The sequence below is a fragment of the Rhopalosiphum maidis genome, chromosome 4, assembly GCF_003676215.2.
Source record: "Rhopalosiphum maidis isolate BTI-1 chromosome 4, ASM367621v3, whole genome shotgun sequence".
NCBI classification, from domain to species: domain Eukaryota; kingdom Metazoa; phylum Arthropoda; class Insecta; order Hemiptera; family Aphididae; genus Rhopalosiphum; species Rhopalosiphum maidis.
The window spans coordinates 7,672,748-7,688,788 of NC_040880.1; the positions used below are offsets into that span (position 1 = coordinate 7,672,748).

The 16,041-nt window shown below is 24.2% G+C and overlaps 1 protein-coding gene across 8 annotated transcripts in view; it reads left to right on the forward strand.

Moving 5' to 3' along the window:
- The window catches only part of LOC113557247 (GTP-binding protein Rit2-like), an 80,028-nt gene that overhangs the window by 39,902 nt on the left and 24,085 nt on the right, over window positions 1-16,041 (forward strand). For all 8 annotated transcript variants that reach the window (XM_026962662.1, XM_026962684.1, XM_026962692.1 and 5 more), the window contains one exon: window positions 15,351-15,640. In XM_026962662.1, coding sequence (XP_026818463.1) covers window positions 15,351-15,640 — 290 coding nt within the window. The remainder of the gene's footprint in view (window positions 1-15,350; window positions 15,641-16,041) is intronic.

Below are 16,041 nucleotides of genomic sequence, written 5' to 3' on the forward strand. Positions count from 1 at the left end.
TAGTACAAGAAAAATGTCACAATATTCTTAGCAGACATAGTAGTGACATACTTCAAATTCTTCGAAAATGGTATCTTAACAAAATTTAGCCCATTTCTTAACCAAACTTCACAACTATAATAACCAGGTATAATATATTGTACATTATGGACATTTTAAAAACAAAAACGCAAGGCGATGTATGTGTGTGTGTGTGTGTGTGTGTGTGTGTGTGTGTGTGTGTGTGTGTGTGTGTGTGTGTGTGTGTGTGTGTGTGTGTGTGTGTGTGTGTGTGTGTGTGTGTGTGTGTGTGTGTGTGTGTGTGTGTGTGTGTGTGTGTGTGTGTGTGTATGTGTGTGTGTGTATTATTTATAAATTTTATAAATTTGGTGTTCGATATCAAAGTGACTGAACATATAACGTGATCAGAGTTGTAATTGGAAAATAATAATATAACCAGCACATTTTTATTATTTTTCCTAGTTCAAATATCTTAAACATTTTAAAGAAAATAATGGAAAAAAAAAAGGTAGGTAAGAACTGTACCATCGCTTTTGTGTACATTGAGTGTCGAGTAAGTCACAATATGGATGTGTTAAGTTTGAATTCAGTGATATATATATATATATATATCATTATATGTATACGAAAAACGATTATGAGCGGATACAGACCATCAGCATTTAGCCTATATTATTTAGTATACTTCGTCTTAAGTTTTTTTATATACATATTAAAGTTATTAATTTCACTTTTATTATTACAGTAGGTTATTACAATTATTCCCAAAAATATTAAATTTATTATATAATTATTATCGAGTATTATAATAATAATATGTACTATGTACTTTACCAATTCACCATATTATATCAATTTATAGAACTCAACTTATACCGCAACACATTAAAATCAAGTTTGTAGTAAAATTCATATAAGTATAATATACGTAAAAGTTTTAAATTACCACGAATAATGTTTTTAAATAATAACAAAATAACTAACATCGTTATTTATCGTTTAAATAAATAATATCGTCCAAATTTGAACTTAAAGTGTGTATAAAAAATAATTCCTTCAATATATTTTTTTAGATTTTATGGTTAGAATATGAACAACTTGTAAAATTTCTAAAACTTAGATAATAAAAAGAGAAGTCTTTATGAATTTCTAACTACAAAATAGTTTTTTCAATTTTTAACGAGTTTCAAAACACTAACATCAAATACTGATGAAAAAAATGTACGACTTCTAGGGAATTTTATATGTCATTTTTGAAAATTTTGAATTTAAGAATAGATTTTATCAAAAACTATAGAACTATAACTATAAAAACAGTTAAAAAAATTGTTATACCCATATAGGCTTAAAAAGAGTTGACATTTTATGAACATCTTGACATAAATATCAAATAGAAGATGAAATTATAAACATTTAATGAACATTTTAAGTATTTAAATTATGTATTGCTATTCGTTTTCAATTTACACCTATATAAAATAAAATCGATTTAGATAAAAATTGAATTTGCATAAAAATTATTAAATTTTTAATTAATAAATTGTTTTCGTTTTTCCCGATCATAAAGTTTACTTTTATGAATTTTTCACTTTCGACCTTCTAGAGTACCTACCAGCTAGATCTATAATTTGCTACGATAAGCCATTCTCTTTATTGATAATTGAAGTATTTAACGACCCCAAAAAGTGTTGACACAAAAAAAAACATTATTGTAAAATCAATACTTTCATCAATCCTCTTTGAATCTGAAAACTGTAACACAGCCTCTTCTTTAACAAATTCATAACCAATTCATTTTAAATAATAAACTAATTAAATATTATTTTTTTAATGAACTGGGTATTATTTTATTCAAATTTAATTTCAAAATAAAAAAAAACTACTATTGAACAGCACAATCAACGTTAATACAATTTTATTATTTAAGTTACCTACTTTTCAAATGTGAAAACATTTGCAAACAATTTTATTACAATAAAAATAATAACATTGGTAACACAACGGTCATAGTTTTTGTTATATATATATTATAATAGTGCACAAAAAATTTTATTTAGAAGAAATAAAATGTTATCATAGTGTATTGTATGTATTGAAAAACTTCTTTACATACAGATATTCCATCAAGATAAAAAAATCATCAAAAATTATCAAAATAAAAAAAAATTTAATTAAATTTTTAATTAACATCATTCAACTTTCAAACAGGATATTAATCGTTAACATTTTTCGATAATTATTTTAAAAAATTAATTCGTCAGTTTGATTTGGTATTATTATAATATATATTTTATATATTTTTAAGAATTTTTATTTTTATAAAATATTCGTATGAAGAAACAAGAATTTTTAACATTTGATTCACTAGATTTAATATAAATAATTATGTCAATTTTTATTATACTGTAATAAGGCGTTAAAATATAGGTAATTTCACTAAATTTACTTAAATTATTAAAAACAAAGCTCATTTTATAACTAACACAATTCATATAAAGATTATGTGAGATAAGTAGTAGTAAATCTCAATTAATCGATATTAATAAACTATAAAAATTATAATCTGCATTTTAATATTTATGAACAATTTTTTATTTTATTCGTGATACAAAGACCCAAATTAATAATAAAAATATTGAAAGTATACATTTTTTTTTTTTTAACTGATATATATAAACTATATCAATCTTAGTGAAGAAATGTAATTATTATAATACTAATCAGAAAATAATGCAATTATTATTGAATTTATAAGCAACTAAAAGACTACAACATAGTTTTACTCCTTAACAGGAAATGTGCTAACTAATATACTTAAGTAACAATTTATCGTTTTAAGTTAAGTAATATATTAATATGGAATCCGAAAACATATGATATTATCATCGTATATTATATATATTTTAAATATGTTGAATGCTTTCAGGAATGTTATTTTAATAGTAAATACTAGTTTTATTGAAAAGTATTGATCTTAAATAATGTTGTACAAGATTAACCTTATTTTTAGATTTTAAACGGAACGATAAATGTAATTATTTTACAATAATGTGTGTATTATTAATTTTTTTGTCTGATGATACTTGTATAACAGAAAAATGCTTTGATTTTTAACTTCAGCATATTTTAATGTTGGAAAGTAAACCTATTTGGAACTTTGAGAGTTCAAAAGTAAAAAATGCTCAATACTTATCTTAATAATTAGGAAAAACAAAAAAAGTTCGGAAAAAACAATAATTTTTACACAAAACCTGTTTTGATATAATCAATATTTTGGTTTAGTTTTAATTTAAAACGAATAATCGTAAATAATTGAATTTTTCACCAGATATTTATACTAACACTTTGACACATGATGTAATTTTCAAAATATTCCAATTTTTTTTTAGCTATTTCTAGAAATTTGACAATTTTGATTTTTTTTTATTAGTTTTTTTTTCTCATACATACTGATAAAAATATTTTATCTAACCTTTCGTGAAGTAAAAAAGTTTGAAATTTTAATATAAAGTTACTTATAAGTATTAATAAAAATAAAATAGTCAAGAAAAAAATATTTTAATTGTACACAAAACATAAACGTAGTACCACAGAACAAGTAGTACAACGAAATCTTAATTTTACTTTTTAGAACATACTTTGATGTAAATACTTACTGCACAGTTCATAACTTATCTTTGTTAATTAAAAAATGTGTAAAAAATTATATTCAAATGATGACATATATATTTAATCTCTCTACGCATTTTAATAGCTTACAAAATATTTTAACTAGGGTAAAGAAAGGTATGTTTGTGATATATTTAATCTTGTGATATTTTTTATAGGCGTTTATAATGAACATACCTACTTATCGGTAAACATCTAAATAGCATTTTTAGCTTTCTAAAAAAATTAAGTGTTCATTTATTTATATAAATTGTTTTGCAATTATATTATATTATTAATTAATTATTATTTATTATAAGTACTGAATATAAATTATTACTAAAAGTTTACTGTTAGTGTGAAGTTTATAATTGTCTTTGTTTATAATTATATCCCTTCGATTTACTATATATTATTATTATTTAACTATTATCAAAAAGCAAATATAATTGAATCAATTTAATTCATACATTCATAAAAGTATTCAATAACATTTAAAAAAATATTTATATTGTTTTATATTTAACTTATCAGTATTTATTTATTTATGAAATAAGAATTTATATATAAAAAAAAATAATGGTTACGAAGAATGACTAACAAGCTAGATTGTTTATTAATATCTATAAAATCTAAAATATTTTATAAAAGAGCAATTAACAGGATGGATATAATGATAAAATTATATTTATTTAACTTTTAGTTAAAATTATCATATGGTTGAATCGCCCCTTTATAGAAAGCACCCTGAACATAAACTCGGGTCACCAACCATAACGCAAGCACTGCGTAACTGCACTGCTATATGTACATGATACCAAATTTACGAATACGTAGGGAATCTTATATGTATCTAACTATCTGAGAAATTTGATGTGATAAAAAAATATATATAAAGATAAAATATAGTAAAAACGTTTAAAAACAATATTGTTGAATATACCAAGCTTTAAGTTATTGGGACTTTACTGTAAAAACTATAATGGCATATAAATTATAATTAATATATTATTTTTAGTTTGTCGATAGCGTTTTGAGATGCAGCCTTATACTGACCCAATACAATTGGATGGACACAGCATTCAAATTGAACTAAACAGAAAATAATTTTAATACGCGTGTAATATTATAGTGGAAATATGGAATTTTCATCGTCATGGAAGTTATTTTATCTTTCAAAATAAACCTCTGAATGAAAAATAATAGATATATAAAAATGTACACGAGTGTTCTTTTTAAGCTTAATATAAATTATTATATGTATCCACCGATGTACCTAAAGTATTTTTCTATTTTTTTTTTTATGCAAATAATTATATTGTAAGAAATTCACAAAACCTATATTATTTAAAAGAAATAATTTTTTATTGATAACTTCCAAAAATATGTAATTTGATGAATATATTATATTAAAACCACATAATTGATCCCTAAATATATCAACCTATTTTATAACTAGGTTAACATTATGTATATTTAAGAATTAAAAACTATCTAATCATATTTTATATTACCGAATGTCTTTATAATTATTTTTAAAAAACTGGTTTAACACACACTATTATAATATATTAAAATGAATAATTATATAGTTGTTAGTTTTAAAATCTTATAGTAATTGGAAAATTTATGTTGCTTTGAAAAATATTATGGTGCTTACTTCGTTGTCTGGATTTGGACCAAGGTCCAAGGATTGTTCCATATAATAAAATTATTATAATATACTATAAACCTACATTTAAAACAGTGGTTTTCAACCTGTGCGTCACGGCTCCCCGTGGTGTCGTCGGTTATTATCAAAGGAGCATCCGAAGTATAAACTAAAAATAAAATTGTAAACATTTTTTTTTTATTATTGCCATTATTCGTATTGGAACCGTATATTTGATTCCAAAGTCCAAAGGACTCAAAAAAGTTGAATACTACTGCATTTAAAAAATTTAAGTTGTTTTATTTTTTCAGACTGTTAGTTAAAATTTAGGGTAGAAAGAGGGTAAAAACGTTTATTGGGAGATAATATTTCTTTAGTTATCTTAGTTATGCCGGTATAATGTATATGATATTGGTATATCATATGTAAATCAATATAAAAATAAACAATTTTGATTTTAAATGGTGGGTAGAGACTTATTTCATAAGTAATAATAATTATAATATTTTATCTGACATAATTGTTTTTAATTAAAGTAGTTTATAGAAATTTGGTTGCTTGTCTGATAAATGTTAAAATTTTTATTAAATTACAGTATATTATTTATCATTTATGTACAAATAATATCAAGAGACTTTTTATCGTGTTACATTATATCTGTTAAACAACTCTTTATTTGTGTTTTAGTGATAAAAAGCTGTTATACTTCAGTAAAAAAAATGTACCATTCAATATTAAAATTTAAAGCTTAGAACGTAATTTTTCAGAAGTATTTTTCTGTACTAATTTTTAAAAGAAAACTAACATTAATACGTCATAATATTGTATAACTGTTTGATTTACATGTTTTCTTTAGATATACCATTTATGTGTAGAGTATATGAGTAAACAAATCAATTTTAATAATAATAATTTGTTTAAAAAAAATTTAATAAAAGTTGTTATGCTTACAAAATATTATAATGAATTTCCCACGTAGTATTGAAATATAACAAATAAAAATATTCATAAATATATAAAATGTATTTATTCTGAAAATAAATTTAAAGAAACATTTATTTATACAAAAAAAGGTAAACTAGCAGGTACGTACATTATAATAAATAACATCATGAATTAATGTTCAAAACAAAGATAGTTTTAAAGAAATCTGGAAATTTAAATTAAGAATACCTATAGTTATAATGTTTAAAAATCATATTTCAGTAGAATTTTTAAAAATTTCTTGACAAAGAAAAATTATTCAAGAATAAAATATAAAATCAACCATGAATAAGCACAAATATACTACACTCAACACAAATTAAATGTAATACATATAAATATGTATTGAAGTGGATCAACTGATAAAGTATAATTAAATAATAGGTGAAATTCCTTACATGTTCATTATTGTTACTTAAGTATTTATTATTAAATGCGTAAAATATTTTTCTACTTTATAATATTATGTATTTATTACTGTATTATATATAATATATCTTTGTGTATTGATACTATAAATCATAATAAACTAAAAATTTACAGACATTCGCAATTTAAAGTGACATAGGAAGTACGTTCATAGATAATTTTTATTCGTATATTTTTCTATTTTGTTATTTATCTAGACAAACATTTTTCTTAAGATAAGACTAGATAAATCAACCATAGCGGCGAATTAAAAATAATAAAACATCTATACCTATACATTATAATTAATAAAAAAAAAATGTATTAAAAAAATATAGGTGATAACCTATATTGAGAACTTCTCTGACTATACCCTATGGTTCGTTTCTAAATTTCTGTCTATACTTTGATAATAAAATGATCAAATCATACAACAATTACATTATTTTTACTCAATGATATTTCTATAAATAAAAGGTAATTATATATTACCAAGCATCGGATAAATTTTACCTTGAAGTTTAAACGCAACACGTAATTTCAAATTACTAAAGGGGTAACTAGTTTATTTTATAAACTTTGTGAAAATAATTTCATCTGCTTATATTTGTTATGATTGTCACACTATATAGCCACATAGTATCTTGTTTAGACAGAATTTTGTCTGTTTGAAAGACAATGAAGCCACATACCATACACTGTGAAGACTGGGATGAACTGTAAAATATATTATACTAACCTAATGCTTATTATTTTATGAGAAAACAAAAAAATATAATATACCAAACCATTCGAAATAATTGGACCCGATTCAATATTGATCGTCGACCATTTCTCCTTCCTCGATGCTACAGAATTGGACAATCAAATTTGCAAAAATTGCATTAAAAAATGATATATTTTATCGTTGAATTGTCATATATATGCGTATAAACGTACCTATATATAAATAGTGATTTATAAATCTTACGGCCATTGTCTTTATTTCAGTAATAAAAAAAAATTAGATTCATCATTTTAGAAATATATTGACTTTAGATTTCTTATTTGAATTTAACATTGTTTCTTTTTTTTCCTAGCATTCTGTTCAAGTATTTTCTATTTTTCAAAATATATTAAGGTAATTTTACTTAGAACTAAAAAAAATGAACTTGTTTGCAATTAAAATTAATTCTATTTAATTAATAAGTTAAGAATTTTTACAATGATTTTAGCATTTTTGTACTTTTTACACAAGTAGTACTAACAACTAACAAGTAACAATTTTTCAGTCAGTGACAATTTTATACATTTTTATTTTTTTATATTTAATAAATTAATTTTTTTCTATACCATGGATCATTATAAATTGCAAAATTAAATAAAGTAATATGTTATTTTATTATTGGCATCACTGTAATCTTAAATATGATATAATTTTCCATCTAAATATTCACTCCTTATCAATTTTTCTTCCAAGCACCTCGGGCACCTCAAGCACCCAATTTTCACATCAAATCTATATAATGTTACATTACTTTAGTTTCTCTGTCAAAAAAAAATGAATTGATTAATTCATCATTCGTAAGTATCTGTAAGTAACTACTTTTGGATAATATCAAATTGAATTTAAAATTAATTTTTATGTTTAACAATTTATCCCGGGGCTACTGGAAGTGACAAGTATGCAATCTAGTCTAGAAATATAAAAAAAATAAACAAAAATAGAAAAAAAACAATTCACTAAGTTTCCATTTGTTTAAGTACAATAGTGTAGCAAGTCTCGTTGATGGGCTATAATAATAAACTTCAACGTGGGCCCTTTAAAATACGTGAGCTTACCACAATGATATACTGGTCGTATAACGGCTTCTCGTAAATGAATTACCATCAGAATTTTAACAACGACTTTTATTTTTAAGTTCTTATATAAACGGTTTTCGTTTATTCTTTAATTATTCACTAACCTCGTCACTTTCGGTACCGTTTGAACTGAACATAACACGATGTGTTACTTTATAACACCAGATAAATATAACTCTGCAGATAAACCTATTATATTTAATACAAATAACATACAACAATGAATAATCTTAACAGAAACGAAATGAAATAATTTTGTGTGATAATCATATCGACACGCTTTTAATAAATTTATTCTAATTCATTGAACATACTAATTATTATGAGTATATTATAATATTATTTGTTTCTTTATTTTTATTCAGATATGAGTAAATATCAATACTGTAGTTTGAATAATAAATTAGTATTTTATACTTGCACATATTTTTTGTTGTTTTTGAATTTAAATGAAAATATTTTTAGTAATATTTACAGTTAATATAAACAAAATAAATAAATAAATCATGAGTCAAAACAAATTATATTTTCGTCAATTTTTACGTTTTGCAAAAATGTAAGTAATTATATACAGTATATATAATATATTAAATAATATTTTAGGATTTTCACATTTAATTTAATACATACAAGTCTTAGTAATTTAAATTTCAAAAATATAAATATTTAAAAGGGTAGTGAGTACTTTTTTTATAAAACAAAGTAAAAATATTGGTACAAAATAATATATAATAAGACAGGTACTAACTGAATTACACGACTTCGACCGTGTATAGTTTTGAAATAAATTGTACCATCTATTTAATATAACTAATTTTGTATGTATTAATTATGTACATAATTTTTAATTACTTTTGCGTTTAGTTTATAATTTAAATATCATTTTTTATTATATTAGAAAATAAATCGTTTGTTTCTAAAACGATGTTTCGTACATAATCTTGTTTTGTCCGTAAGCCCGTATCACAATTTATTGTCTTAATTTTTTTTAAATTGTATATACCATTCTTCTGCAAATTATAATTGTAATATAATCTATAACCAATAATAACTATTTTAATTATTAAAACAATATTCTATTTCCCCTAGCCAAAACTAAACTCATATGTAACTATGTAAGCTACCGTACAACAATCTTTAGAGGTTGAAAAATAAGATAGGCTAAAAACAGAGTTTAGGATTAGTTTCCAAGTTTCTGAGTGCACGAAAGACAAAGAAACATTTATGTATGTTATGTTTATTACAGATATACATTATACAGGATAACTGTACTTCATTTACAGAAACTATGAATATATATAATATGGATTTTGACGGATAGGTACCTCTATGTCTTCTAACTGCCGTGTTACAGTACCTGCTCGTATAACTGCATACTCAATTTTCGTACAAAAACAGCGAAGAATACGATTTGTTAAACTAAAACTAGGTATATATTATTTATACTACGTTTGGAATTATTATTATGATATTATATTATGAAACTGTGTTTTTCTCTAAAGCTCTAGAAAACATGAAAAAAAAAGAGAATTTTAAGTTAATAAATTTTCATAAAAACATGAAGTCTTTGGATAATTATAAAAAAAATTCACAGTTAAAAATAAATAAATAAAGAAACAAGAAACAAAACATTATTTAATATTTTTTCTAAATTAATATTTACAATCTCTATAAAAAAGTACAATAAGTAATATATATTAAATAGTACAATTGTATTATGCCTTGACGGCTTAAATGAAGGAAGCGTCCAGTAACATTATTTCAGTTATTTAAAACTAAAATAATTTTTAGAAATAAATTAAGCTTTATTATGATTAAAAAGGTATGGGCTAGGTTTAATTTACAGTAGACGGCTTCAAAATTAAAGCCCAATGTTGATTACAATTGCCAAATTTTGATTGCATCATCGTTTTTTAGATTGAAAAGTTAGAAAAACAAAACCAGGAGTCTAGTAAGTATAAAACAAAAATGTAATATTCTAGTATAGTATGCACTGTTGCTCCTAACAAGATGTATTTAATAGTATATAAAATATAAATACGGGTATATGATCAAGAAATAGCATAATAATTTATTAGGTATGTTATATTTTATTAAGACATTTTTATTTTAAGAAAATTTACCAAATTTTTCAGAAAAACCACTGTTTATCCTGATTTTTCAGAATTTTGATACCTAATTATAACTTATATTCTTAAAACAAAACACAAGTTAACTAATGTACTTATATATTATATACATCGTTTCACCTTGTATTTCTTCGTACCCTCTCCCACTGTAGATACACTCATCCGCGAAATTATCCTGAACAAATTATAACTTTAAAGGTTTAAACGTAAATCAATATTCCAATACTTTATTTAAACTAATAATTCAACTTCTAGAATAATTAAATTTATTAAATATATAAATTATTCACATATAATTATTAAAAAAAACAACTATAGTTATTTCAATTTTAGATAAACCAAAAAATATTATGCATTTTTTCATTATTATAGACCTCTAATATAATAATAATTTTCTAAAATCGTATTTCAAAAATATCAAATAGAGAAAAATTATTAAATAAAACTGCAAACATAATGGAATCCAGTATATATTAGAAAAGTTTTACACTTTTTAATCCACGTGTAACTAAAGACAAATTAAAAATCTTTGTTTTATATTATAGTTGGACACAAAATCTTGTGAAATATATTTTTATTTTTTTCTGTTAACAATAAAATAAGGATAGACCAGTTGAACGATATTATTTCTACACTTGTTATTATATACATAGTAAAATGGAACAGTAGATAAAAAAAAATAGTATTAAACATTTAAAAGGATTCATAATAGAGGTCATTAAACAGATGAGATAGTAATTACGATACACGCACGACTGAATAAAATCGTTATACAACAAATACATTCATATCGCTCCACTCAAAATATAAAATAACTGAATAAAATTAAAGAAAACTTAACTATAACATTTTGTAGTACCTACGGATTCGTTACCTATTCTACCTATTCGTTTAAATATCAGAATTTACAAAATAAATAAGAATTATTAAACAACTCCCAGGGTAATTATTATATAATTTTTTTACAAAAATATAAATTTCGTTAAAATGTGACTTTTAAAAGTTAACATTTATTACCTAGATCAAACTATATATGTTTTATGATTCGTTTGAAAAAAAAAGAATTAAAACAACTTGTTATGCTACAAACTTATTTTGTTTTCGTAAAATACAAAATAACTCATTTCAAGACAGTTTAATGTTAGGTCATTCTTTTATCGCTTTTTAAATGCTACGCTATTTCAAAGAACTTTTAAAACCACCCCTATATTGAAGTTAACAACCCCTTTAACTTATTTAATGTTCCAAAATAATATTATTTTCCTGTTACTGAGAAAACTACGTCCATAGCCTAAGTTCTTTTTACAATATTATATTTAAATAACAATTATTGTAAATCCAACTTTTTATTAGTGAAATACATTAAAACTTATTTTCAACAATAATACAAATGACTCGATGTTCTTTAGTTTTAGAACTTCAATATTGTTAACATTTCTAACATTAAAAGTTTGTTTATTTAAAAATATCAATATTTGAAAATGTAGGTAGCAATAATTAAATTATATCAAAAATAAATATGAACATTTTAAACAAAACAATACATAAGTATTATGTATTTTAGTAGATTTATTTATATATATATATTATATATCTACATATATCTGCTAAAATATAAAATAATAATTCCTAATAATTGGGAAAAATGTTTAAAAATAATTATTAGACATTTTTTTTTCTCTAAAACTATTTTATCATGTTTAAATTTGTGCAAAAATATATAAAATAAATCTATATACTTATATAGGTATATATATCTCAATAATCGAGCATTTTACTTAAATAAGTTAACCCTGTTAATATTACATACCGAAATTGAGCCCGCGAGTCTTCGTTAACATAAACATAACTTTTCCTTACGAAACACATCGAATGGTAGTGACTTGTGATGAGGGGACGTTAACATTGTCGGAAACGTCTCTTCTAGATCTTTCTAAGTCAGAATATCGGCCCCGCTCGCCATTCCACATACTCAGCATATTAGCCGTACTCTACCTAAGGAGCAATGCACAATATAGATAAACTAAAATCGTTACAATAGCTACATATTTATTATTATATTTTAAATGTTATATTTTATACTTTGACTAATCTATAATTAATACATAATATGAATATACATACGAAATAAATAATTAAAAATAATTTTTCTAAAATTCATCATACAAGACTATTTTACCTATTTTTTTAATATGAGTTATGTTACCAGACAATGTTGTTGTTGTAAATATCGTGAAATTAGGAAAAAACGTATCAACTGATTATATGAATAGTGAATACGCAATAGAAAAGTATTGATATAGAAATCTTATCAACACAAAAACGCTTTTCAAAAATACATACTATTACGAGGAAATATATATTCAGTATAATGTAGAATACATTTTCCTAGTAAGACGATGATTAAGGTCATCAAAATTACGTTTACAATACATAAATATACTAGCATAGAATATTATAAAGAATGGTATTACCTAAGAAATAAAAAAAAGTCTGTAAACATATGGAATGATAATTAAAACTGTAGATTTGCATATTTCTAAAATTACAAATTCATTATCCGAACGATCTTGGTCTTTCATTCGCATTATTAATTATTATATACTGAATAGAGAATAATGAAAAATTATAATAATAAACTATGTGAGCACAGAATATTTATTACATTTTAAAATACATGGCATGGTGCGATTAGTGTCATAATTTCAATCTTAAAACACTAGTGTGTAAAATATATATTTTAAGCCAGGGTCCTGACGATGTGATGCAAATAGAGTAAAGTTTAACCCCTACTTAAAAATATCCCTCCTCCTTTCTCACTAATCGAACCAAAGATGTAATAATTATGCAATATTTATAGAACACCTATATTAAATATCTTACGTTTAAAATAAAATCAAATATTTACACTCGTAACATCATTATCACGAATCTCACCATCGTCATTACTATATTTATTTATTAGTTATTTATTTTCTGTGACACAGCTCCTTTGACCAACACTCATAAAGCTCCGTATAGAAGCCATAGCTATCAGTTTGAATAATTCTGTATTATATGTTTTTGACAATGAGTTTTTGTTATTTAATTTCGACTTGGGACTATAATACATTAATACTTTAGAACACTGCGTACTAGCAATATATGGCTCGATGGCCTTTTAAATTGTGAAACCCATTTCAAAAAAAAAAAAAATACTAGCACATTAAAAAACTACCTCACGAAATCAAACAATTGATACAAATACGTGGCACAGAATATCCTTAGCACTTAAATCTTAATAAATCAGAAATTACTCAATCGAATTTCAATTGTAGTGTAACCCTAGTCCCTAAGTACAAACATATTGACAACTGTTGACAATTATGTAACTTGTAGTTGTAAAAAAAATTTTGAATCTAATAGTAGTATAAATTACCTATTGAAATATGAAAAATATTTTAAGTTCTGCTTATTATTATACTTACTGAAATTAGTTTGTGCCAATAAGATACAATTCAGTTATATATTTTCTAAGTTCAAAAAAATAACATTTGAATCATTACTACTTTTCCATGACCAAAAAATATAATTTAGCTTGAAATTATTCCAGGTCCTAAATAATTATTAAATTAATTCTCAATGACATAAAGGCGCTCGCGCTAGCTTTAATAAAACACGTATGAATATAGGCCGTTTCGCACTCTTTTATACATAATATATGCCCTACCTCCCTACCATCCATTGGTATAAGAACCCTTGATAATCAAACGACGCGGGTCGTGTTCCTGTGGTGTATGCGTACGTGCAATGATCACGTTTCTGTCGACTGATCGGACATTGTATCGTCCCACGCCTAAACCTTATCGCCAATTGCAACTAATCCAGCTGAATATCTAGTTAAAACTTCTGCGTAGTTGCTCATGCCTTATAGAGATGAATTACATTATCCCTATATAAGAAACGCATTTTATAATGTACAAAGGTATAAGCATGACTTGTATTGTTGTCAGTCATTATATACGATCCTATGACGTATATTAATAAGTATTGGAAGTACCGGATCTACCCTCTCAAGAATATATTATTATACATTAGTTTCCTTATAATGTATTACTGTATTAGCATTCGTAAGTTTACGTCGCAGTATATTATATTGTATAGAATATCAGAACATGCATTAGCACAATTTATATACATCGAACTATGAAAAATAAAACATGTTCATAAAAATTTTCAATAAAAAAAGGGGTGGTTAAAAGCAAGGCACTGAATGTCATCTAAAATAAATAATGATCAAATACGATTTAATTTTGGTTCATAATTACTGATTTAAGTATTTAACATGTTTTTTTTTATGTGCATTATAATATTTATACGTTAAAAATATATGTTTGCATGTGTAATAAAAATCAAAAAATGTATTAAATAAAAAAAAAGAACACCAAAATTGGTATATCACGGGTTTAAGACTTTATTTAATATAGATTGAAAATTATTTGTAATTACATTTAACCTTTTTTTTTTATTGACAAGTAATCGGAAAATATAAAGGTATACATTTAAATAACGACTTAGGAATATGGACATCTGATTGTAACGGTAGAGATCCACCCATGGACCACAGTTCAATATGATCGATCAAAAATGCGAGATGACCACACTAATAGAAAATAATAAAGATTTGTTTTGATTATCTATGTTAATAGCCAAGTTTCGGAAATGTGCCCAGACCGGATGGCCCCGTACTGGAAGAATATCGCTTGCGGAGCTTCTCGATCACTGCCAGTGGCGTTTGCAACCTAGGCGACTTCGTACGATACGCCTCACCACCGTCGTCTACTCGACACCATCAACCGGTCGGAAAGCGCGAAAGTTGCCCCGCATCCGTTTCCGGTACGCCGTTGCACCAGCAAAACGCAAATGGTTCCTCCGCTGCCGCCGCTGCCGCTACCTCGCACACGGTCTGCACGGAATTCTCCAGATTCCGAAAACCCAGGTAAAGTAAACCCAAGGCAACAACTCATGATGAGTGGCTATGACGTGGTTTAAACGTAATCGTAAATCAAATTATGATGGTAGTAAATAGTTTTACTATCCTAAAATAATCCAAGTAATTTCCAAGAACTTTTATATTTTAACAAATATTAATTTGATATTATTGATCTATATTTTTATATCAAAACATTGTTATACTTGTAGATAAATTTATAAATCGATAGTATATATTTTTTACACTCGTGATATAAATTCAATAACATATTTTGAATATCAACCACGAATTCATTATATGTTGTTAATTAAATACAATTTATAATAATAATAATAAATTATTATGATATAAGTTGACAGACCGTTTTCATCAGAATCATTTTTCGTATGTTTTTATTTATTTAACAC